Raw genomic sequence first — 27,454 nt, 5'->3', positions numbered from 1 at the left:
AATTTTTCATCTCAGTTGATGATGATTCAAATGCACAAAAAATACATAGGTGCTATTATCAAAACAGTAATATAACCCCACACACCTCAGATGGGGAGCAGATTTTGATTGCTGATCCCGAGCAACAAGAGAAAAGTGGAATAATGCTCCAGCATAAACACCCAGCAAAGTGAACAAAAAGAGAGATAAGAGTGGGAGGGAGCTGCTTGCAAGATGCTGTTCTTAAATGGTCAGACTGGTAACTGGCCACAACTTTATCTCTGGGATTGAGCCACTTCCAGCACAGCTCCAAGCAGCACTGGGGCAAAGGCATCCCTAGATGTTGAGATTTCACTGCTGTTCGCTCGGAAGTAAGGGGAAGCAAAAGTAATGGCATATAACTCTATTCCCAAAATATCCTGTAATCTTTCCAAAGCAATCAATTCTTCCTTTTATTGGCTAGGCAAAAACAAATACAGTCTTCCTCCAAAATACCAAACATGTACGTATGTACACTCTTTAGGAGTGGTTACCAAATTGTGATACAAGATCTTTATCCTTCACCAAGCTGCATCTTTTAAGAAGGCTACATATAAGCCAGAAAAGTTTAGGATATGTTCTTCTCAGTGTATATGACCATTAGTCATTTTATTGCATATCCCAGAGAAATGCTGCTCCCATTGTAGATCAATAACAGATTAAATCATGGCACACCAGTTTCATTTGTTAACACAGCAATTCCACTGTTGTTAGAACCTGATATACAGTTATCTTTGCCTAGTCATGCTATTCTTCTGCTTTGTGCAATTATTCCGTTCAAAATGTTAAGAATAGATCAAGTCGCCTAGCATGTCTACACCTTCATTCTGTACAGGGGATCTGATGATGTTCACTCTGAAGTGAGAGAAGTTGAACTACTATGTCTGAAGTCACATTTTCAGTCTCTGTTTGCAAATTAAGACTGACACATGAATACTTGCATCATGCCATCAGAATGATTCCCAACACTAGCGGAGGCCCCCTGGACCAGACCTGGTCACTATCCTCGGCAGAAATATAGTAAGAGATATAGCAAATGTTTAACAAGACAGACTTTGTAGTGACTTGCTTTTTCAGTGCCTGCACTTGGGTCAGATGGACAGCTACCCAATTCCTGCAAGGATAATGTCCCCTCCTCTGGCACTTGAAACCAGCATTTCTCAACTAACCCTCACAGACTGACTGGAAATATATCCCAAGGTTGTCTTGGGTAGCTAGCACTACTCAAGTAGTGATGTTTTAGGAGTGTTGTGTGTCCACACTATTTTGTTAAGAAATTAAAAACATCCTTAAGTGTCTATTTATACAAGTATATTCTTACATTAGAATATACCCTAAGTGACAAGCACTTTTTTGCCCTTCAATCAAATTTTAGTAAAAGATTGCTGCTGTGATATGGGGTTCAGCACAGTGGTGGGACGATTTTGAGGCTACAGCAAGGGAGGATTTCAAAGGCAATAAACATCAGTCAGAACACAGGTCCTTCAGCCATGACTGACAGATTTGTGTGAATCAGAGAAAAGTTGAAAGCAGAAGTTTGGAAAGGAAATATTTAAAGGCAGAAGATGGGTGACTTACAACATTCTCTTATGCTTGACAGGTAACTTGAGAAAAAATGCAATCTTGGTAAAAGATTTGATTGAAGGCCGAAAAATGCTTGTACTAAAGTTAAGTGGGCCTGTGTCCAAGAACTCTATTTGAGTTAAAACAAATCCAAAATAGAAAGATGATTTTGAGTAAGGGAATCAACTGCATCTTTATATTCTGATATATTGGGGAAACGTTGTAATAATGTTATTTTAGTTGAGTATATATAAAAGCAGAGAAGAATGGAATAGACCTTTTCCCTAAAAACTTTGCAATCTTTAAAAACTTACACTCCTAAGTCAAAGAAAAAAAAAAGTAATTTTTTCAGGCTTAAATTGCCATAACTATAATGATACAAAAAAGATTCAAAGCAAAAAAAGTAAGAAATCAAATCTTTTCAATTTTATGCTAACCTAGTCTGCTTTTAAAGCAATTTTTTTCATTGCAGAAATACAATTGTATTGATTTCATTATGAATAACCAAAACTGACATCACCTTGTAGTATTTTTTCAAGATAGTCCTCCAGCAGTAAGGCATTTTAGCCATCTTATTTTTTATAAGAAAAATGAAGATAATAATGCTGTCATGTGTGTTACAACAAAATGATTTCCGTTCCAAGTCCTAGTATGGACATTGCAGCATAAACTTTGGAATTTGTTTTTTGCAAACATCTGTGAAGCTCATTAAATGTTTTGCATCTTTACAGAAATCAGAAACAGCTCTTGCCTCTTCCGATGTAGGGATATAGACTATGTATTTAAGTCATCCATCAGTAATCAGTAAATCCATCAGTCATCCTTTTATGGTTCACCTACGCAATGAAATCATTCCTCTACAGCAGTATACCTGCCTTCAAGCAGTTTGTATCATGTCAGTGATCGCTATCTGAAATACACTATGACAGGTTTACACAACATATCAGAAAACACAGAGGAAAAAAATATATTCTGGGACCTTTCAGCACATTGGCACATGGACAAATATCAGTGTATTTTTTTTAAAAAGCAGTTGGCTAGCATTAAAGCTTCATGTGTAATGTTTTAAATACTTCCTACATGGCATGTGACACATAATAAATATCCCAAGTAATGCCTCAGTCCTTCACTATATGTACAGCACACTGTCATATCAATGTTTCCACTGTTACATTTGTTTCATCTGGACAAACCATGCAGACAGAGCAAGACTCCTGTGTATATGGAGTTCAGTATTTTACCTTCTCAGTGTACTTGGAACAATTTGCTCCTTCTTCACTGGAAAAACTACACAAAGAAGTGATGCCCCAGACCATCCAGCAAGGACATAACAAACAGTTAAGTCAGCGACTCTTTTCTCCATTGACCAGTGCAACCCTGGGAAATGCTCATCAAGGACACTAAATCTCAGTCACTTAACTCTAGACCTATAGGAGCTCACCTAATCACAGCTTTTGCTCATATCCTGAGCTTTTGTATTTCCCATTAGAGTCTTTTTTATGTGCCCCAAGAGTAATTGCTGAAGTTGCACTACGTGCAAAGACTGTGTCACCAGCAATGCTTTGATTGCAATCAGGATCTATGTTCACAGCAAAACTTTGGTCTGAACTTTACAGGTTTTGATAGTGCAAGATTGCATCTCCAAGCATGAGGGTTGTTTCGAAAGGAAGTGTACTTCAGTATACCTTTTTCTCTAATAGATCACCTGCTGCTGCTCCCTGATTCCAGTGAGAACCAGAGCCCTCACAGTGCAAGGTGTAAAGGCAAACACTCTCTTACAATCATTCATGCTCCTACCACACTTAAGAGGAATTTGCTTACTGTGCCTTTTTGAGGGTAGAACTGGTGTTACCTCCCCTGTCGAATGTGTCAGAGAGCACCAGTAATGGAGCTTGTCCACCCACCTACAGGAAGCTAAGGCAGAATCAGCATGTACACTCCCTCCTCATTACTAAAATGAGGAGATGAAAACTAGTGACACAGAGACAGTGAAGTGTTAACAAATATTAGTACTGTTATAAAATATACCAGCTTCACATCACAGATGAGCACGTTATGAATTTTTCTGTTAAAGGCACAGAAAGATAACCAATAAGTGCCATCCCTGCAGGGCTTACTGAAATATATGCACAACATACCGGTTTTGTTATCTTATGCCTAATGCAAGAGTTAAATTCAGATAGAAATAATGACAAAATAACACCACTGAACTTCAGAAAATAACAGATTCAGATGCTAACTTCCTGGCTGAAGTCCACTCAGCATCACCAAAATTTTACTTTTGCTTTTTCAATTTAATTTGGAAAATGACTCACGAGAACTTCCAATAGTCCTTTCCCTTATTTGTCTTTCTATTTCTTTCTTTTTAACCACATTGCAGTTTTAGCAGAGGACATACTCACAAATACTCTCAGGTTAAATGAATTTTCTTGATAAAGTAGGAGGGGCCAGCTGATCACACAATCAAGAGTTGGCTCACTAAGAATGGCCCTTTGATTCCCTACAATCCCTGGACACCCACCTTCCTCCCAGATGAAGAACTGTTATTAAAAGTCTCACCTGTTCTTAGGCTCAGCAAATGGAGATGAGACATCTGCATCTGGATCCAAGATATGGTCAAGTTCTTTCTGGTTTTTTTCATACATCCTTTTTCTCTCTGTCAGCCCTTTGCTGTTATCAACCTGCGGGAAATCATAGTACCCCTTCCTCTTGGCTTTCAAGCGCAGTTTGTTGCGGTAATGTTCTATATCAGACTTCTGCTTCAAAGCCTTATTCACCTAAAAGGCAAAAAGATGTTTAAAGGATGGTGCTGGGCTGCCTCCTTCCAAGCGATATTGTCAGAGTGTGTTTGATGCACTGCATGTGTCATTTTACAGAGCGCGTTTTATACCACACCGTGCCATCTGCAAGCAGCAAGGAACTGCAAGTGAACAGAGTCACTGCATTTTTATGGCTTGGCAGATGGTTAAATAATTTTAGCCTAAAAACTATGTACCATTACAACAGTGACTCAGAAACACCCACTGAAGAAAAACATTGATGTTAGCCAATTGTCGTGACCTAACACCACACTTGCTTTTGTGCACCATGGGGAGAACTCACTGGTGGAAACTCTTCTAGAGTCCTATAAGTAGAGAGAACCAACCCTGACTATAAAAAAAATACCTCACATAAGTCATCACTGATGGCTGGGGCAGAATTCCAGTGAAATATCATCATATGTTCCCTTTATTTATATGCTTCCTTACAAATCAGTGACAGGTCTCTGTCAGAGATAGGATCCTTAAACAAACAGGTGTTTGGTCTGGCCTGGTACTAGTCAGGTCCCACAGATTAAGGTCCCAAGTATTAAGAAAACACCCTTCCTGCTTCATATTATCACTTACACGGAAATTAGCAATTTATCTGTGCTTTGTGCTTCCAGAGTCAAATTCTGCAGTCTACTTACAAATTCCAATAAGTGTATGTACAGGAGAACACACAGCACTGGGCGTGCCATCCTGCTGATTTACAGAAATTAGATGCTGAAATCTAAATAAGCCTTTCTCTGAGTTTGAAAACTACATGGCATATCAGGGCTGAAAACTCAAATACAAAACGAGCATGACAGACTGCTCAAATCCAGGCCCACATGGGAAGCCCAATGATGCTGTCTTTTACTGTGTCTCTTGCAGCAGCCGTCCCTGTTGCTTTTAAACAGCATCAAGGAGATTGTCTGATCTTTTAATGACTGTTGCAGAGCAAGTTTGCAAACAAGACACCTCTCTGGCTTGTCCCCATCATGTTCAACAACGGCATAAAAGCCTCAGTCCTTTGTATATGGACCACTCTTGATTAAATCTACATTAAAAACATCAATAATCATACAAGTGTTGCAGCCAATGCGTGGGTTTTGTCCAGCACCTGGATCAGACCCTTGTGCCATCCCACAGGAATTTTCCCAGGAAACATCTGCCCTCTCTGTGCATAGGCTGGAGGGCTGATTGGGAAGAGCCATGGTCCTGGGTGCACTACTTCTTGCTCTGAATGAGATGTGTTGTCGCTCAATAAAGGAAGATCAGCTTGGCATTCAAATATCTATAGACATATGTATGCTCAGGCACAGAATTCATAGACCTTATTCTGCTATCTGTCTTCATCACTCATTTTGTTAAAGTGAATATAATACGAGAGAAGGATATTGGGAAGACACAAATATAGAAAATTTCCTCTTCCAAGGTCAGGTGCATTCATAGATGCATTGTGAAAGAGCAGATCTTAAATTCTCAGATCTGAGCCCACAGTGCTAATGGGGCTTCATATTGCATCAGAATGAAAAGCTTCTATCAGTCCTCAGCTCTAACAGGCTTAAGATTGTTCCACCTGTGGATGTAGCCAAGGCACCAGCTACAGTCACTATCAGACAGTCCTTACCTCTCCATTAATGATGGCAGTCTCCTGACTCCTATCTGATGCAGCATGAACAGCAGGCAGTGCCACAGGTTTGATAGCTATCAGCTGTACCGATCCAGAAGAAGTGTCGAAGGGGTCAACGGCAGACTTGGCAATGTTATCAAAGAGAATGCCTCCTTCCTCTTCATCACTTATGGGCACTAAGGCACATAAAACTTACTCAGCATAAAGACACAAATAATTTTACTGCACGTTCCAGTTGAAATTGAGCAAATGCTTACTTTAGATTAACAATGCGCTGAGTAAACTAAAGGAGCAGACCTGGGAGACCTTTACCACTTGCGAAAAATCCCATGAGGTTACAGTTAACATTACGTGTTCAAAGGATTATCTGACACTCCCCCAATCTGCACTAGTAAGATTTATTTTTTAAAAGGAGAAAAAGAATGACAGAGAAAACTTTACTAAAATTACAATGAAAGTCAAACCACATATTTTCCAGGGTTTCACATGGAAAAAACATATGCACACACACATCTCCAAATGCCAAGGCATCAGGAGTTACACCTGTTCTAACCGAAGAGCACAGCTTTTTTGTGTCTTATACTGCAAGACTATTCTCAAAATGTGAAGAATAAATCTACTGTTTTTAGCAAAAGTTATTAATGCTAAAAATGCCATGCATTAAAATGAAAGCATAACTGTTGTGCATTAAACATGCTCAAGAAACTGATGCTGGTTTTGGGGTGTTTGTTTGCAAAACAGTAACTTTACAGCCACCTCAGAGTAAACTATTAGAATTTCTTGAGGCACAGGAGAATGCTTCTGATATTTTTTAAATTAAAGGGCATGGCAAAGCATCTTTAGTTTTAGAGTTCTATATAAACGGATCTTTCACATGCAATTGGGCCCTTTCTCCTCCAAATTTTGTTTGTAAATCTGCATCACCTTGTCAGCTGTCAAATCTTAAATCTTTTATCCTCATTTTGGAATAAAAGAGCAACTCTAAAGAATGTGCACAAATTCTACAAAGAAATCCTTGCAAACATTTTTTACTAATTATGCTATTAGAGGGAAGAATACTTGCTCGATCTCCTAACTGACAGGAGCAGAGATCCTCCACTGAAGAACAAAGTGGTCTGCTCTAAATTAATTTCCTCTGAAAATACACTTTGGTTTAATATTTAATCACTGCACAAATTACAACGGACTTGTATAAGCTCAGCAGTTTAGACAGCCAACGATTTTGTTAAGAAAGTATTTGACAGTGGTAACATATAATATGAACCCACTGACTAAGCTCATTTTCTTTCTGCCTGTATTCAACATAGACTGGAGTTGACACTATTTGAGCTTTTGAAAAATATATGGGTTAAATCACTCTGTCATTAAATATTATCCCTCAGGCTCGATGGAACTGTCCAAATACTACAGTCTTTAGTGGGTCTGAAATGTCCTCATCCCTCCCAGGGCTGCTCAAGCACTGAATTTGTATGCTCACTGATGTGAACAGATCACAAATCTGGTTCACTGAAATCAACTGCTGGACTCCTGCTGACAATGACCATGCCACCAGGACACCACACCAGCAAAATCAGATGAACCAAGAGATACCTGCCTGTCACAGACAGCACTAGAACAGGAAGGCATTTACATTACATTGATTATAAAAGTGATGCATGGATGTTCTTCCCTGGGGGCATTTTGAATCAGTTCAGTACTCATGTAAGCCACCAGATGCAGTTCTGGAAGATGAGTCTTGTCTGTAATACACTGCTGAAAGTTCCACATTACCCTAACAGGGTACCTCCAAGAAAGAAAACATTTGTCTGAACTGCATTTTTCACTGACAAAGATGGTCTGTTATGATGACTACTCAGGTGAGCCTGAATAGTATCTCATCAGCAGCTCCAAATACCAAGCAGCTGTGGAACCCCTTCTGCTTGGCTGCTTATCTCAGGATTTGCCTCAGCCAAGCACACACAAAACCCCTGGCTAAGCATCAGCTTGCAAAACACAATTCTTTCCAAACCTACTCTCCATAATCTGCTTCAAGCAGGAACCAACAAGAATCACCCCAGTGTTTCAGAAAGACTGTACATTTCTGAGACCTCAGCAGTGATCTCCAGGCAACCATAGAGCACATGAGAAGTCACAGACACCTGGGCTGTCTCCTCAGACCTCAGAAACAAAGAGTTTTGCTTAAACAGAATTCCTTTGGTTCAAAGACTCATTAGAGAAAAGAGGAATTAAGGGTGAAGAGAATCAGGAATCACAGACAATTACTTCCAATGTGGTAGACTAACACCAAAGAGCTCCCTCGGTATTGGCCATCTCGCTGGTGAGCGCATCTCCTGCATCTACAACAATGGCAGTGGCATGGAAATAATAGCCATGTAGGACAAGGAATTGGAAGTCTATTCTACCTTAGCTTAGCATCTGTTCATTAACTGGCAATTATAATATAAAAGTAGGTTTTTTCCACTGTTCTTTTTTTCACTAGTGAGTGGTAAAGTGAGTGGTAAAGTCTATGATCTGCAGTTACCAGCATGCTGCTATAGTTTGTATTGGCAGTGAACCATAAATACTGGAGGAGCATTAATATTTATTCCTATCCTTTCTTTCCAAGATAACTTACAGTAAGCATTTACAACAACTGAACTGCAATTTCTAAACTTCAAAAACCCAAAAGTACCTCAGAGAAAAGTGGGAGCTCCTATGTGACCTACTCTAGGTGGTTCCACTCTGGAAGGAGTGAATGAGATGATCTTTTGAGGTCCCTTTACGATTCTGTGAATCCCAGAGTGTGTGTTTCTGCTGAGTATCCTTGCCCAAGGCCAGCCCACCCACCTGAATATCTCAGCTGGGTGAGTGATAGATGGGTACAGGAAACTTCAGAGAACTGCCCAGATATTCTTTGTAGTCACCACAATAGGCACATTTGCTTATTATAACGGGCAATATAGATTTAAAGTGATGGTTTTAATTTCTGTTTTTAAACAGCAGCATAGTAACATTATTATGGATCCATCATTCTACTCTCACTTGCACCATCTGCATGCACACAGAGTGAGACTCACAAGTTCCATGGCAGCAAAGGGGAAAAAAAAAAACTTAATTGCCTACTTAACAGTAACTTCCCATCTCTAAAGTATCTTGTGCTAAATAGTTCATGCCAATGATACATTGAGACTGTATTACTCCTCCTTATCTTCCTATAACATGAAGATATATCCAAAGCAATCACTGATTCAGGTTGAAAGCCAATTGCAGCACAGATTGGTGTGGGGCTGGATTTTTGAAGAGTGGGACCATCGCTGAAGCTTTATCTCCACATCACCATGGCTGTTAGTATACAAGATTTTCTAGACGAAAGCTGCCTCGGGGATGCTGCTCTCAGTTTGGGTGCAGCTCTGCTCCAGTTCCTGTCGGCGACGCCAGCAGGTGGAGCTGCCCACTCATGCCACCATCCGCCAGCCCTCAGAAGGGGTTGGGGACTGCAGCTCTGAACCACTATAAAACAATTGGACAGGTGGAACATTCCCGTTTAATCTCGTTACTAATTTCTATTTAAAAAAGTTATACTTTTGTCAGCATTAGAATGATGTGAAAGCCACACAAGACAACTTCTCTCTCCCTCTCTTTCCCTCCACCTTGTTTTTCCTCCCCTCTCCCCAATCAAAATACAGTGGAAGAGAGAAAAGGACTGAAATATCTGCAAAAAAAGAGTAAGGAAATTTAAATTACCTGTGGATCAGGTAACCTTACAGTAAAACACCTGAAACAAAGAGACATTCTATCCTGCTCAAGTAACCACTTGACTGATTTTGGAAGTCCTCAGAAAAATGGCATGAAGCCAAAACCTGGGAAATACTCAAAAACAAGTAAACGTGCTCTGCTCAATGAAGCATTACAATTCTGAAAGACTTATTTCACATAAAGGGAATACAAACATCATACCCATACCTATAGTTTGACAAAAAGCAAACAGTGCCACAGATCTGAAAGACTAAGTCCTTAGGCAAAAGCCTGACTAAGAATATTTCAGAAATCCTCACTCCTGAATGTAAATTAATAACAGGGAAATCATTTTCACTTTAGAGAAAAAAAATCACTTTACATAGAAATAAAATAGAAATTTTCTACATCACCTAAATCTTTCCATTTGTCAACTATCTCCAGAAAGGAATGATCATGAGTTCTTAGTAATAAACGTATGCTTCTAAAGGAGTTTACAAGCCTCTAAGTTAAAATCCAGGTAAAATGCAAGTAAATACAACAACAGTATCTGAATTCGGGAATTAAATCTCTCTCTATAAGACACTGCAGTGTAAGAGATAGATACCTGTGTACATACACACACACCCCTTTCCAAAATACACTCAACTGTGAGACACTGAGATTCTTAGCCTTTCATGAACAGCACAAATACTGTCTTTTCAGAGCAGCAGACAGCTTACACACTAATGGAAACAGCTCATTACTCCTCCTAGATTATATTTTTTCACATGCAAAGCCTGTTAAATCCCAGGCCATGTATCTGAGGTGGTGCAGTCCTGGGTTTGCCAGGGAACCTGAGATAATTTTCCCAAGCAAGATCTCTAAACTGATATTTGCAAGGTTTTTATGAAACTCTATACATGGGATGTCTGCTCTCCTATTAACTACTTGTTTCATATACCTTCTATGAACTTTTCTTGCCCTTATAAGTAGAAGCAAAAACATTTCTCCTGTTACATTTTCTCCTTCAATTCTCCAATCATATCTTCCTCATCTATTTTATCTGTATTTCAAAGACAGACTATGTATTTCATAACACTTGTACAGAATCCATCAGACTCTTTTCTTGGCTGACACTTCTGTAACAGCATCCTAGGTGTGTTTAATAAACATTTAACTGACAAGGATGATGATAAAATAGGAAAAGCATGAGAACTTGCAGCAGGAGCACCTGAAGAAACTAGAAGCTTTGCAGAAGTTGTTTTCTTTGCACAATACAACCATGCACATGTCTTCTTCAGTGCTGACATATTAGTGAAAGATCACAATCACCTAGGCTGCCACTGGATCTGATGGCATAAGCATCTACACAGTCTTTGCACCGCTGCTTTGATGAGAACTGCTGTCACACTCAATGACAGAGCAGAGAAAAGCCCATCTGTAGGGGAAGGAAGATGACGATTAAGAAACACTTAATTGTGCAATTGCCTGCAGATTCCAGTTCCTTCAGAGTTCTGCTGCAGACACCCTAACAACATAGGATAAGGTATTTTCTTGCCATTAGAAAAGAAATCAAAAAAGACTGGCTACAAAAATTGTAAGAGGCAAGCTCGGTTAGCCATGCAGACATAGAAGAGGCCAAACAAAGTCTTTCCGCTTATCCTATGAAAGTTCTACCCTGCTTGTGAATACAGCACCTGTGTGGGCCTAGCTCATGCAATATGAACAGCTTGGAGGTGCTGTTTCTCCTCCCACTCCATCTCTGGGGAAAGAGGCAGTGAAGCAGTAGCAGCATTTGCTTTTTTAGGAATGTGAAGAGACTCAGAAACATGGCTCTGTGAGGCTCAAGGAGAAGAGCAACTAGTGCCAGTATGAGTGACTTCAGCTGAACAGGGGCTTTTGTTAAATGTCAGGAAATCACTCCAGAAAAGCCTAGGAGTTTACTTTGAGAGGGTGAAGAGTCAGATAAAGATCCTAACACTAACACTCTTTCCATGGCAAATGAAGCTAATCCTTTAGGATGAAAAGAACAGACTCCTCTCTCTACAACATAAAGTCTTCCTAACACTCCAATTTCTCAGCCTTTCAGACACAGGCATTATGAAAGGAAATCATCTCACTGTGTACATGTTTAATGCAGCTGTCTGGGTATCAAACACACTGGAAAGAGAAAGGAGAGTAACTCCAGAGCAGAGATCTGTCCCAATTAGGTATGGACCTTCTGAAATCATTAGAGAGCCTACCTGGTTAATTTGGATTAGGAAGCCAATGTTAAAAGACCAAAATTTTGCACCCTAAGTAGTACTTCAGTTTTTATTTTTCACAAAACAAACAAGCAATCATGCACTCCCAAAGATGCCAAAAGGAAGGCTGCAAGATCAAGTACTTAAAGGTTGGCAAAAAAATCTGGATAACTTTCACTGCCTTTGTTTTGTGAGGAGCTGGTGAAAGGAAACTTTTTACTGTAGGCTACTATACTTCTTTACGTACACATATGCTCAACAATTTGCTTCTCATTGAATGATGTTAGGCCTGATAAAATTACAGGTGAAAGTGCTAATATCCTGTTGTTCTCTTCCATGTTCTCTTCAAACCTATCTCAGAAATTGCCAGTACCTCTGTTAGACATCTCAACCGTCTCTAAAATATGCAATTTGGCACCTTTAAAATCAGGGGGTTTTCAAATGCCTGAAGTAAATTAAAGCCCAACTCATCAACCTTTACAAAGGAAACTTCCCATTAGAATACTTTAAAAAAATGTTTTCCAAGAAAAAAAAAGGAAAAAAATGCTATTATCTTACCAAAATTTTTCACTATTGCAATGCAAGAAGATATTTGTGTTTTCTGTAGACATAAGGCTCAGATAAAGAGTTTTCTTGTCCCTCCAAAGCACTAGGTCCTTAAATCCAGTCAGTCAGTCTGTGGTGGTTTTACATTGTTCACTCTCAGCCCTGACACATTCTATTTGGAGTCAATTTTGATACCAGCCTTATAGAGTTTATGTACTGAGATAACATCCAGTGCTGTCATTTTTCCATGTAAGTAAATGTCAGCAAGAAATAGAATCTAAAATTGGTTTGTAACTATAGCAACTAATGAGCCATTCTAACTTGGAGTCCCCAAATCAAACATGTGACCATCAAGGGATTCATTCCAGTTTAAGATGCTGCTTTTCAGAGAAGGAAAAAGTGCTGCTGCTTTTGCTGACCTGCGCATTAGCAGCATGAGCCTGCCACCAGACTAAAGGGCTCGAACAGGTTCAGACAAACAATCAGGACAAAAGCAGCTTCTTAAAGTGGAAGGAAAAACAGCTAATATATTCTGTTTATTAGAATAACTCTGGATAAAGATAAAACACTGCAAAAAGAATAAAATATTGGAGATAACAACTGTGTTCGTAATCGAGGCACTAGGGAACAAACTGTCAGCTCTGTGATGAAAAGTAATAGGTGTCTTGATTTGTTTTTTTAATTTCAGCTTCAATAGACATTTGGGATTACACAACTCAAAAATCAAAAATGCATCTGCACATTCATATAAGAATATATGTGGGACTAGGTCTGTAATATTCATATGGAGGAGGCCATTTCATCTCCCACAACCATATGTAACTCTCATAAGTCAATGGGACCTGATGGGACGCATCCTAGAGTGCTGAGGAAGCTGGCTGATGTGGTTGCTAATCTGCTCTCCATCATTTTTGAACCATCATGGAGAACAGGCGAGGTGCCTGAGGACTGGTGAAAGGCCAATGTCACTCCAGTCTTCAAAAAGGGCAGGAAGGATGGTGGATGCCAGGAGATTGGGACATCATGTTTTTTCTCTTGTATCTAGTGACAGAACAAGGGATAATGGAAAGAAGCTGGAACACAAAAAGTTCCATTTAAACCTAAGAAAAAACTATTTTACTGTTCAGGTGAGGGAGCCCTGGCACAGGCTGCCCAGGGAGGGTGTAGAGTCTCCTTCTCTGGTGATCTTCAAAACCAGCCTAGACGTTTTCCTGTGCAACCTGATCTAGGTGGATCTGCTTGAGCATGGGAGTTGGACTAGATGGTCACTAAAGGTCCCTTCCAATCCTTATCATTCTATGATCCTATGATCTTCCCTCTCAGAAGCTGTTTTGAAAGTATTGTGCCAGAATACCCTCTTAAACACATCTTAAAAGATTTGCCTACAGATTGAAGTCCCCATCTCTTCACCATGGAACAAAGTATTTATTCCCTTTCACATCTATGCCTGGAAACTACCAGATGACACTTTGTAGAGCCATGGTAGTTGCATGAAAGGAGTTCCTCTAGAAGTAGCTGAAGTATCTACCAGGAGGACTCTTTTTTTTACACAGGTTCTTTCAAAGCCAGAATAGTCAAATGGAAACAGCCTGTTTCCTAATCTGCATATATTCTGTGCTACTAGTATTTAAATGGGCAAATATTGCTCTTCCTTTCTGCCTCAGGAGCTCAAGATCTTGATGCCAACAAGGAGCGCCTTGACCACTTTAAGTAACATCACTATTCAGGCTTCTTTTTTTTCAGAAGACAGAAGAGAGAAAGTCAAATAAACATGTAAATAAAGCAGTTATTAATTTTCCAGCGTAACAGTTATTGCACACAGTTAGCACACATAGTTATTGTTAGTTGAAACTAAAATTATAATGACATTAAGATTTAAAATAAATGGGCATTTTTCCTTTATACTACATTGAAAGGTTTCTTTATGTATCATCTGTATGTTCCAGAAACACACTGCAGTCCAGATCAGAAGGAGGGATGTTAGGTGTCAGTCAATTCTTTAACAAAGAAACTGGAAGTTCTTACCAATTTTCTTTGAAGACTTAAAACCTAATGAAACAAAAAAATACCTTCACTAAATTTTGCCTACACATGTAAAAATCACCTAGCATTGGTTTTGAATATTTACTTTCCTGGGTAGGGAAGAAAAACAACAGCATAAATTACAGCTTTTAACTCTGGAAAGCATAAACGTAGCTGTCTCAAAATGATCTACATTTGAAACAGAGAAAAAATAATTATGATCCTTGAAATATAGAAACATGACATATTGTTATGCTGCCTATGAATGGAAGAAAAAGAAAGAAAGAAAGAAAGGGGGGGGAAAAGACCTTTTTCTCAAAGACAGAATACTTATTATTATGGGTCTGGAGTAATAGGTAAAGTGACAGGTCTGTCAAGAGAAAGCAGTAGAGGTGACAAGTATATAACAAAGGACAATTAACCACTTTTCTGTGTGAATTTGCAAATGTGTATGTTGGTGAAGTTGATTTAAAAACACAGTACTACAGTTGTATCAATTAAATGGTACCCACAAGATGCAATGCTCTCTGGTACACAAATGGAGAAAACAGAGAACACATAAAAACACAGTATAATTTTGCTGTGCAGAACAAAGGCCATCTTGGGTGCTTTGTATTTGTCTCCCTCACACTATATTCCTGCTAAAGCAGGAGAGGCTTTACATGCTTTAACACTTCAGTATCAAGCATAATTATCACCAAGAGATGAGAACATGATACCAGGTGGCCATCGGAATACTTCACAGAGGTTACTGGAGAAAGGAAGAGATCTACACTAAGATTTTCTCTTTACCTGAGTCCCTCCATCCACACTGACATTTTTAACCATGAAGGATTACAAATTTCTGTTCATGACAGAATCTGATGAAATCACATTCAATTTAATTCTCGCCCTTTAAAGAGAAATGATCAGTTGGTTCATTCATAGTGTTTCTATTCATATAGAAAACAGGGCTATAGAAGTAAAGCTGTGATTCAGGAGAAATAAGCAGACACACAGACAAAAGAAGAGCAAGGAAGAAACGAGACTGTGCTCTACTTTCATCAGATGTTCCTGATAGATCTCAAGTCACAAGGTCACCACTATTAACCAAGGGCTTGGGAAAAACATCGTGTAACATCGTAGGTGCATAAGGAAAATCTGTCAGTAAGTGTTAATAACAAAAAGGTATGAGGAGGATGATAAGACATGGAAAATTAAAGCTTTAGACATATCACACTTTCTCAAATTAATTTTCACCTAGTTAATTCGTCTTCATCAGATCTGGTTCAGCTCAGCAAAAGCAGTAATGGAAGTTAATATCTGAGGGGAAAAAAACTAACCTGTAAAACCTGTGCCACCTACTAAGCAGCATTCTGTCTTCATTAGTTCACTGGTATTTTAATTTAAAAAAAAATAAAATGAAAATGAAAACTTGCAAAGGCCCACACAGAAAGAACAAACACCATACCGTTCTGTGTGAGATCGAGAAACAGCTATAGCAGTGAAGCAGGGGGCGGGGAAACACAAACCCAAAACAAACCAGCTGCAAACAGAAAATGCTTAAGTTCTGCTGAAGGTATAGGAAGATGCTTTCCACATAGCTAGTGCTTGTGTGGGTACAGCTACAGGGGCAACTGTGATCGGCTTTCACCAACACTTCTCACCATTTCGTTTCCTTCCTTCATCTTTTGTCACTTTTTGCGGTGCCATTACTTTCTGGAGGGAGCTCTGGCCAGAGCTGGGCTTTCCCGACCCGTTGCTGATGATGGAGCCATTCTGACTTGGGGACTGGCTGCAAGTAACCATAGCAACAAGGGAAGATGTAAGTTCTGCCTTATAAACCTTATTTCAAGGTTATTGCATTCACACAGCTTGCATCACTGAGTTTTCAAGTCCGATTTTGTACCGAAAGGAAACAGAATATAAACTGCACACAGAAACACAGCAAAGGCAGGAACCGAACAATGGCAGAACACAACTTCCCAATTAGCTCAGGGCTGATCAGCATCTTAGTGGCACTGAAAGCAAACACTTCTCTAGCACAAACCCCACAAAGGCAGAAGTGGCGCTGCAGAGGACAAAAAAAAATTCCTGTTATCAATTCAGTGTCATTTATACAACAAAAATAAAGCAGCCTTTTGCTTTCATATATACATATGGCTAAACTAGCTCCTTTATCCTGCAGTTACACTCAATTTTGTCAGTCACAATGCAAAATTCATTCATTTTACATGTACACCCATACGATTTGGTAAGAAAAGTCTTTTTTCCACATAATATGGTTTAAACAGCACCATTATTTGCTAAAACTGTTGAAAAAATGTTTGTTTTTCCTCAGCCATTGCATATCCTTGCTCTGAAACTGGTCCCTGCAGAGGGTGAGGAGGGAGGACATAGCAGAACCACTGTGAGTATTCAGTCCCAACAAAGGGCAAGAACCGAATGAGCAGCAAAACTCTGGGCTGCACTGGGAGCAAGCTCTCAGCAGAAGCTCTCGTCTTTTTAAAGTTGAGTAAATGACTCAAATCCTAACACATGAGTTAGGACAAGCAGGTCAAAGTAGAAAAATGTTTAGTTTGGTGCTACTCCACATCCAAACATGGCATCACATTGTTTCTGCATGGGAAACTTGACAGAACTGGAATGAAAGCTACTCACAAGAGCAGTATAGTTTCTCATGCATGTTTCTGCAATTGATCACTCAATTGTCATGGTCAATGACAGGATGATGTAAAGAAAAGGTTACATCATAAAGAAAATTACTTAGTTACAAGTACTTTCATTTACGGACCAAAAAAATCCAATCAAGTTGTTCCACTGTCAGAACAGCTTTATAACCAGAAAATGGTACTAAAGCAAAAAAACTGTAAAATTCACCTTGTAAACTACTGCCAATACTATATGGCCAGCCTGAAACATTCTTATCCTCCAGTTCCGCATGCCTGTCTGGTTTAAGTACATATTAGTTTCTATAGCCAGAACAGGAAGGGGCAAGTATGAGAAAAGTAATTTTAAGGACTCTCTTTTGAAGATAGTCTAGGTGAAAACACATAATTTAAGACAGCTACAGGGCTTTAGGAGAAGCCAGCATGCTACCCAGCTCAGTTCAGCCCAGCATGAGGTATTTCTTGTGAAATTCTATTGAGAGTAAACATTCTTGAAAAGTACATTTCTCCCCCATAAACCTGTTTGTCATTCGCAATGAGTAATCCTAGCCTAGTTAAAAAAAAAACCAAACAACACTCATTCAGGGACAGATCAACACCTCAGGAAAATCCACTCCACTTGGGAACAAGGAAAAGCAGCACAAGATCACTTGCACAAGGATTCTGTCACTAATCTAAATATTCATCCTTTTTAAGTAGTCCTTGTATTAACTATGAAGTCTCCTCCAGTGGTAAATATCAGAGAAGATATTCTGATCAGTTACCAGCCACTTCATGGCAGTCTGATTTAAATTGACCTTTCCAGACTGCAAAGTAGCCTGGATGAAAGAGCATATACATAAATGTCAATAAATATTTCTTCATCTTCATAAACGATTAAATTCCATCCCAGGACACAGCTCCCAGGAAGGAAAAAAGGCTAAAATTCTGCATGTTCTCACTTAGTCAACTAATCACCCTGAAGGGGGCAAAAATTACTCTTAATTATTTTCTTAGAAAGACAGCAAGGTTCAATAATAATTCGAATTACTTTCCTGTGAATTCCTGGATTAAGTTTGCTTATCAATGTTTGCTTAGAACTGTGCAGATTAAGTAGAGGGGGATTTCCTCACTCATTCAAAGGGCTGAGTGAAGTGGTTAATCAGTTTTGTTAGAGGACTAATTAATAGGGCTGGTTTACACTTTCTGTGTGCATTTACACATAGCTTTGTAGAGGCTTCAAAACATTTTTGAAGAACCGTTCCTGCAAAGATTAACCTGTGGTGGTCCAGCACCAGCAACCACAGCCACCATCATGGTCATCTTCCATTCGGTATTTCATGAGAGGACAGATGACCTCAAAAGAGAAAAGAGAAAACCACAGCTCTATTCAGGCTGTTTACCTAACAGGAAAATTACCTAATTTTCCTCTCTTCCCTTCAGTATACATCTTCACCAATAAAGAGTCAAGAATCCTCCACACTAATTGCAGGAGCAGCAGGTCAAGGAACAATGGATTTGAAGCATGCAAAGCGGGTAGGATAAAGGGATAATCTGCTTTCCTTGCCTGAGACGACCAAAACAAGAAATAATGGCCTTCAACTATTTTGATGATGACTGAGGGTAAACATGACGTGAAAATTCCTAACAGGAAAGGCAGATGGCTTGAAGTCCAGATGGCTTGAAGAGGCTGTGATCATCCCACTACTAGAAGTTAGGTTTTTTTAAAGTTAAAGAATGTTGAGTTAGGGATGTATTTGTGCAGTGGAGAAGAAGATGAGACAGACAGCTTCCTGGGAACCTTCTAATCTGCCATCCTATAACCCTGTAGGTTTACTATGAAGAAATTACAAACCAGGACACTTCACTCTAGACACTGACACTATCTGGCCTGTTCTTACACTCCAAAGTTTTGTCCTGAAAAGTTTTGTCCTGCAAAGCACTTCTAGGTGCTTTGGATGTAGTGGTCTTCCATGATTTAGCATATGTTTAAGGTTTGCCCTTTTGCTAATGAAGATGCTGGTTCCAATTCTGGAGTGACAGTCTGCCAGCGAGCTACAGCAACTTACAGTGGCTGAGGTCCTGTCCTTTGGTTCAGTTGAGAATTGACCGATGTTCATATCCCAGATTCCACGTTTCCCTGGGGTTTAATCTCTTGTACAACACCAGTATGCATATGACAGCCACTTCCCATTTACCTCCTCTATGCACATACAATCTGTGAAGACTTTTCCAGGAATCCTACACATCCAGCACAGACCAGTATTATGCCAAGAATATATCACAGAGGAACCATCTGCCACATGCAGTGCCTGGGTGTCAAACCTTATTTTTTTCCTAAGAAATCAGCAGCATGTATCCTATTCTATTCCTCTGAGGAAATATGCCAGTCCTTACCTTTTCCTTGTTTCATTGGATTTGGCAGTTTTGATGGTGCTCCCATCCTGAGTAATTTCTCTCTCCTGGGAGGCAGGAGCATCTCTAACTGGAAGTGGAAGTATGACAGTCTCCTGAGTTACAGGTAAAACCTCATCTTCAGCTCCTTGCTGACCTAAATGTTGCTTGGCATAGTCAAAGCCTTGTACTGGCTGCAAAAAAGAACCAGTGTGAGACAAAAAAAGACATTTCCAGTATGTGCATATGTTTCACTTCAATATTGAATTTTCCCACTACCTCTTAATGTCTTTAATTATATAAGTGACAGGTAAAAATACGTAGATTGACACAGAATGTCCAACAGTAATCCAACTTTCTGATGAGATCTCCACTCTACATCTTTTAAACCTTATTAGTTAGTATAAAATTGACCTTGGCTAACCTTTCTTACCCAGTTATGGCATCCCCAGATATTCCTTTAACAGATAATGGAAGAATGAGCACATTTAAGAAAAAAATCAAGAGGGAGAAAAATAAGACCATACAGAAAATAAAACTTTCTCTGACAAAAATCTTCTTGTTTCCATAAAGGGTAGGAGTAATTTATTCCAAATCAAGACAAAGTAAAAAATGGCAAACAAAGTTTCATGCACAATATTTTCCAGAAAAGGATCTTTTCAGATCAGTGAATTTTATTTCCCCTGGCTTGCCAGTTGTCTACTGGGAAGGTTGTTATTGACTTCACTTGTTTCTCTCATGAAGCAGCATTCACAAGAGCCTTGCAGTGAGGCAGCCAAGGGCCATGTGCTCAGCCTCTCCTTCCCCCAAGCCCAGGTTTTCCCTGCTGCCTCTGCAAGGAACAAGCAGAACTGACACATGCCTTCCAGGCAAAGCAGCCACCAAAACACGGATGCTCTTAATGGAAAAAAATAAAGCTTTTAAGCAGAACTTAGCTTTCCAAACTGCATTTTCTCTACTGGGAAAAAAGAGAAACAGGGTTGGGGGTGGGGGCGGCGGTGGGGAGTGCAGTGACAATGATAAAACACGCAGCACCAACAACACGCATTTTCCAATGGAAAATATAGAAGGAAAAATGCAAAAAATAAATCACTCAAAAAATCCTGATCGCCTCTGTAAAAAAAAAAAACACCTCACATTCCATACAAAAATATTCCTGCTACACTATACTGAATTAATGTACCAAAAACTGGAAGGACACTCTTCCCGAAGTACAAAGACTACTGATAGGATGCTAAAAAAAGCACCAGAGAAAAACTTCAAAGGTGAGCAGTGACAATTTTAACTCTCAAGTGTACTTCAGGAAACACACTAACTTAGATAGTAACTGACTAGTCTCTCTAAGGTTCCTACCACGTTATTATTGGATATTTTAGTTATGGAAGAAAATCAACTTGCTAAAATAAATTGCTGATGGCACAGAAAAAAAATAAGCTTTTAAAACACATTTTCTCTTTTTCTGTCCCTTACTACATCTGGGCTAGAGCTATACAGATTCATTTCACAGGTGATCTCAGTCTGAAAATAATGGAGCCATCTTCTGGGTTTTTTTAAAAACAAAATGTGCTTTTTGTTTCTGAGGATCTTCATCACGTTGCCCATCTCCTGTTTAAAGCGAGGCTGATGATTTCTAATAAGCTCATGTACTTCAGTATGCCTCTGGTAAGTAGTTCCAGTGCATTAAGGAGAAGTTAACTGGGCTAATGCTGATCTGAGAGAGCAGACCACTCTGCACATTATCATGATGGCACTTGCAACAGATCACAGAAATGCCAATTCACCACCACCACCCCATGGCAAGTTGCAATGATATTGCCCCTGATGGAGCCTTCTGCTTGCCCTTCTCTGAAGGCAGAGTACTACAAAAGCAGACACCAAATTAACTACTAAAAGAGGGAATGAAGAAAGGGGAAGTAGAAGCTGTATCAAGGATAGCTAGGAAGAACTACCACACAACATCCTAAATAGTAACATTCTTAATCAAAATAATGTTTTCAAACCTTATTATCTATACCATTAGTCAAGACCCTCCTAGATATTCTGAAAAAAGAGGCACAAAGAGTAAAGCTGATTAAATCAGTTATTTCTCCCTGCATGCCTTTGAAAGAGTGGAAGTTACAACTTGTACTACTTACATTTCATATCTTATTTTAAAAAAACAAAAAAACAACAAAAATAAACCAGAAGTAACAAAGAATTACTAAAGAACTCTGCAGAGTCCCAGCTCAGATCTGCCAAAGGAAGGAAATGAAGTATTATTCTAATTTGAGCTCTACTTACCACCATGTCTAGTAACAAACTGCAATAAAAGAAGAGCTGAAAAAGCCATCTTCATCAGTGGACATATTGCGGTAAATAAAATTTGATCTTGGAACCCTGCTCTGTAGAAGCCCACAGGAGCAGATGGTTTTACCACCCCTGAAGGGAACTGGCAAGACTAAATCACAATCAGGCACTGCTGAAGCACTGCAAGCATAGATGTCCAACACGGCCAGAATACTGAGAAAGACTGAGATCTGAATGTTGCTTTTGAAATAATAAATGAATGACGCGACCATTAAATTACATTTCCTGGCAAAGGGCAGGGTGAACATAGGGAACTGTTTCTGGGACTTTTCTCCTTGTCACGATTGTGAAACAGGCATTGATACTTGTAAAAAAAAAAAAAAAGCAGCAAAAAAAAAAGCAAAAAGGATGCTCAGCCCCTCCCCTCTACACATAAACCCATGTACACTGACAGCTTCTCTGATTTTTTTTTCCCCAATGCCCTTTATCAAATTGATAGTGCTTGTTTTCTCATGGCCTGCAGTATTTGCTTTTGCTTGCAGGTCTTAGACTGCAGATCTTATCTCTGTTTACCTGCAAGCTTATTCTTTCCTGGTCTAAAACAAAGGAAAGGTGACAAATCAGATTACAGCCTTTAAAAAAAAAAGCATGCTGTGAATTAGAAAGCAAGGGAGGTAAAAGCTAATATCTATCCAAAACCTCACAATAAAAACAGCATTGAAAGAACATTAGAATAACTTTCTATTAGAATTTCTCTGATTTCAATTTACATTTTTAATTTTACAACTGGAAAGCTCACTGTAAAAAAAAAGAAGTAACAGTGCCTTGTCCCTGTAACTGAAGAGTCAGGGGTATCTGGACTAAAGCAACTCAGAACAGCAACATAATTCCCAAGACAGATACTATAAGCTACACTACATATGCAAGGTCATTTTTGAACTTCATTTATTTAGCCTTCAGTCTGTTACAACGACAAACTCATTCCTTATTTCCCAGGCAGAGGCAGCCACCTTGCCTTTACGTGACACCACATCCCCCAGCTACAGAAGGATGTTTAATGTTAAACATCACGTCACCTCTCTGCGCTGCGCTGGTGGCATGGGATGGAGCCTCTTGAGGGGAGGCAGCAGCAGCTCTGCCTGCTCTGAGGGGATCCATTTCCCCCGGCCACTCACGGAACAGGCAGCTCCTCTCTGCATGTCCCCTTGGGACAGGGCTTTGGGAATCCCAGAGCAGAAAAATGGCACCGCTGAAAACAAAACCAACCGAAAGCCAAGACTGTGCATATCCTATCATATTATTCTTTCCTTTCTATACGGTTTGCTTGGTATTCAAAGGGTAGCAAAAAATTGCCCCTATGATCCATCAGCAAATCTCAGAGACACAGAAACAAAAATATAAAAGCTAAACTGAAAACCACTCTGCTGTGACTCCACTTACAGGACAGGTTCAGCACTAACTAGGCAGCCCTAGGCACTTCTCTAAGCCATGAAATAGAATACATTAATTTCAAACACGACACACATATGTGCTCATTGGCTATTTGTATTGCCAAACTGCAGGAAATGTGGCAATTACAGTTCAAATAATTATCACTCTTTTGAATATCCCTCATGCTGGAATAAAAAATAAAAATCAAACTGTTATTTTGAAAATTACCTTATTTCATTATCTTCCCAAAATACATTTAAGATGCTGAATGACAAAACCAGTCCATTCCCAATCCTGCTGTAGAATTTATCCTCCACAGTCCATATATCAGGTCTAGTTTAGAGTATATGCTGTCTGAACCTTTTGGATGGAGTCATTGTGAAACTACACAGAAAGCAATCTAGCTTTCTTTTTGAAACGCATCACCCTTCACATAATGAATTAAACAAATTTTATGGAGTCTCAAGATATACTAAAAAGGATAAATGCACTCTGGGAGTGGACCTCCTGCACTCCAGCTGCAAATGTAAGTATGCAGGAGAATCTCTTGAAATGAGTGTAGCAGGGATGCTAGGAGCTCAGTACCAATTGTTTTGTTCTGTAGATCCAATCCCTGTCTGATGACATTGACTGCTGACACAAATGTAACCTGACTGAATGTTTTCATCTTATCAGTCTAATTAACCTGATTTTTCAAGAAAAATAAAAGTTCAACTATTTCTTTTGGGAATAACAACCATGGATTAAAATATTAAAACACAACACACTAAAGAACTGAAAGTAACTTCAACCACTAGCAGGTTTGTTTTAAACGGCAACTTCATCTCTAAAGCATCCTATAATGATGGTCAGCTCAAAACTATTTGCAGATTTCGTCTCATTTTGTCCTTTAGCTGGGACTAAGATTACATAAAAGAACCACCAAGTGATCCATAGTATTTGGAAGAGCCTCAATAAAGAAAGCATGGTTTGCATTTTAGAGGTTTCAGTGGGATGTTATACGATATCTCTGCAGTAGCATTAATTTTGGTTTGTGTTTGCAATATTACTTGTTTGCTTCTGCAGATGTAGTCTTAACATTAGTCTGATAGCACTGGATATATAGATGAGCATACTGGAACCAAGACAGAAATTACTTTTTTGCATCATTTTTGATACAAGTGTCTTTTTCTAACTGGCATCAGCTGCACCCATCTGCAACTAACCTAAGATGAGGAGAAATGAGCTGTCATATGCATCATGCCTGCCTTCAACTCACCCTCCAATCTACATTTTTCAGCAGAAGCAACAGAGCTGAAATCACAATGATCCTTCTGTCTGGAGCATTAAGAAACCAAAGAAAGAATTTATCATTTCAATCCCATGCCAATGAAGAAGACAGACAGCTAAAAGGGTAAAGGAACAGTATGACTTACAGGCTTTGTAGGTTAAAAACTCCCAACTTTGGGTGGCCCTGTTTAAGAGCCGTTTAATAGCAGCATTGAGAATATAGGCTTTTTCACTATAGAGACACATCGGTGTTCTGTGACATTTTCCTATTAGAGACAGAGAATCAAAACATCTCTAAGAAAAATATCCATGGGAGAAATATTCTGAAAGAGAAAGTCTGTCTTTTCTACATCAGCACTCGGCTGGAGAACCTCTGGTTAGAACCAGGTCTGAACTACTGCCAAAGCCCAGAGCATCAGCTAGCTCCACCTGCAGCAGGCAGAAGCAGCTCAGGGCATGGTTTGAGAATGAGGTCCTATGTGAGATGTGCTGCTCATGACGCCCAGGCATAACATCCCATTTCCACAACTTTCAGAAGGAAGCAACCACTTTGAGTAGAGCCTACTCCGCCCTTATGCCTGTTATGTAGTGATGTAAAGCTTAGTGCTTTACATCACTACATACAGCTATTCTGTCACTACTACCTATGCAGCAAGGGACAAACTCTGACAGACATTGATGAGTCATTCGAATACACAGAGAACAGAAACACAGTTAAACCCTCCAAAGGCAATGGGACACCCTTCATCTAGATTGGTCACTCACTTTAGCTCTCTGAGGCAGGTTCATCACGGTGTCTGGTTTGAAGTCATTCTTGTTCTTTCTGCACAGAACTGCTGTGATGATGATGATGATAACTGTAACCACAGCAATGGGAGCCAGCACTGCTGCAATGATCCACAGGTTGTTTGGGGGGTTCTTCACCACAGCTACAGGAAGTTGCAAACCAACATGGGTAAGTTCCACTGGGCAAATTATTTAAATCACTTCCAGAGTCCTCAACGGCCTCCATATAATAATTAGTACAAAAGGATTGTTAGTAACCTAGCTATATCTTTGTATTTCTTAAGTAAAAACAAAGAATCATCATTCAATTCACAAATGCATGGGCTCTCATCCTTAGTTATAGGCAGCTGCAAAAGTAGTCATTAACTACTAAGTTAGATGCCACATTAAATATCACTCCAACAGTTCATTTACAGAATAAACAAAAGTGCAAATAATACCTTTGACCAATTCTCAAACACAAAGCCAGCTTGTACTCAGGTAGCATGTGTGTTAAAAGTATACATATGCATCCAGCATCAATGACTTACTGGCTCAGCAAGAGTAAACTGGCAGAGCTTTTTTCAAAAACAATGAAGCTAAGCACACTAATAGTTATTATTGATATAAATAGAGCAATAAAAACATTATTCTCTTTTTCTCTAGAAAAGCTTTATCATAGTTAAGTTCCATCATTTCTGAAGGAGAGTAAACAAGGTTGGAAGCAGCTACTTGCATATATATCAATAACAACACCAGGAACAAAGTACATATCAGAAATGTAGTGATGCTAATAGGTTTTAGATTCCATTTTATCAGAATAAAATCTCTCCGTATTAACTTTCAACTTGTACACACATAAGAGATCCTCCCGTGACACATCCCAGATTCTCTAATTTCATTTCTTTCTGGAAAAACACCTGATAATCTCCTTATGATGCTGAATTTTGTCTTTGTGAACCTTTTCCTATGCCACTGGTTGCTGGCATGGGCAGGTAATTGTGAGAATACCAGCATAAAGCAGCCTTTCCCATTTCCTAGTGGACCAGCAGTTTCAAATGTCATTGAGCTTATTAGCTGTCAGAGGCATTATGCATCTTTCAGGATCAGACTTCAACTGCGTGTCATCCTGTTCAGCAGCCGTTATAAAAGCCAGATTAAAGTCTGTCTGAAGCTGGAGCCTATAGTCTTTGTAGCTTTTTGCAAAGCCAATGGAGGGTGTTGTGGGATGTAGGAACAGCATCATTAGGTACACATCTTGTGCACAGTAACTGCATGTTTAAAAACTGTCCCAAGAAAAACAAGCAGGTTGAAGCCTTTCAAGGTTCACTTTTCAATGGACTTACATAATTCTATATTATTGACTTTGACATTTAGTCTGGGGACAAAAGGGCTGTAAGGGAAGAAAATTGAACTACAACAGAAATTATAATATGTAAAAATGAAGTGCACATGAAGTATTTTCCTTGAAAATACAAAGACAGGCTACAAATATGAAAGAAACAGTTTTTTTGCTGTAATAAAGATGGAACTGCCTTCTACATTTCAAATATTTTAGCTTTAGAATCTCAGCTACTTGGGGTCATAATTTCAATTTCTGTATATTTTCTTTTTATGGTATTCTGGACTTCTTTAAGTTGTGTGAAAGTCTACAGATGAACAAGACTGCCTTAGCAGACCATGGAAGTACAGTGTTAGATGATGAGTAGCAGAAGCCATAATTACCTAAACACCCATATAAAGAAAAAACTGCATTCTGTATAACTGCTGCAGTAAAAGTTACATTAGCAAAAAAAAAAAAGTCATTTAGAAATCAAATGCTAGGCTTTATGGAAGCAGGAATGGAGATCTTCAGTTTCAATCTAATTAAAGTCAGTAACAGAACATGATAAAATCAAGGATCGAGTACAGTGTATAGAACATTCTCTGGAAATGAGATCATACTTTAGTCTAACTCAATCATGTGTTTATGGATGATACATCAATTAGTTATTACAGTGGTCCCCATCACTATTACATACAATTATTTCAATGTCACTGTTCCTTCTGGGAGGAATAATGGCACCAGAGACTCCCATTTTATGTGTTGTTTAGTCTGTAAGGAGATATTGTACAGAAGTCCACTATATAATATTAATTCCATCTGGATAAATACCTTGGCAAAATGGAGAGATTCAG

The 27,454-nt window shown here is 39.1% G+C and overlaps 1 protein-coding gene across 1 annotated transcript in view; it reads right to left on the bottom strand.

Moving 5' to 3' along the window:
* KIAA1549L (KIAA1549 like) overlaps window positions 1-27,454 on the bottom strand; it is a 61,983-nt gene that overhangs the window by 19,394 nt on the left and 15,135 nt on the right. Inside the window, exons 10-14 of the mRNA XM_062000149.1 lie at window positions 25,277-25,440; window positions 19,529-19,719; window positions 16,151-16,278; window positions 5,995-6,173; window positions 4,141-4,358 (exon numbers count right to left, since the gene is read on the bottom strand). Coding sequence (XP_061856133.1) covers window positions 4,141-4,358; window positions 5,995-6,173; window positions 16,151-16,278; window positions 19,529-19,719; window positions 25,277-25,440 — 880 coding nt within the window. The remainder of the gene's footprint in view (window positions 1-4,140; window positions 4,359-5,994; window positions 6,174-16,150; window positions 16,279-19,528; window positions 19,720-25,276; window positions 25,441-27,454) is intronic.

This window comes from Colius striatus, chromosome 7 (assembly GCF_028858725.1).
Source record: "Colius striatus isolate bColStr4 chromosome 7, bColStr4.1.hap1, whole genome shotgun sequence".
NCBI lineage: Eukaryota > Metazoa > Chordata > Aves > Coliiformes > Coliidae > Colius > Colius striatus.
This window is presented reverse-complemented; position numbering and strand designations above follow the sequence as displayed.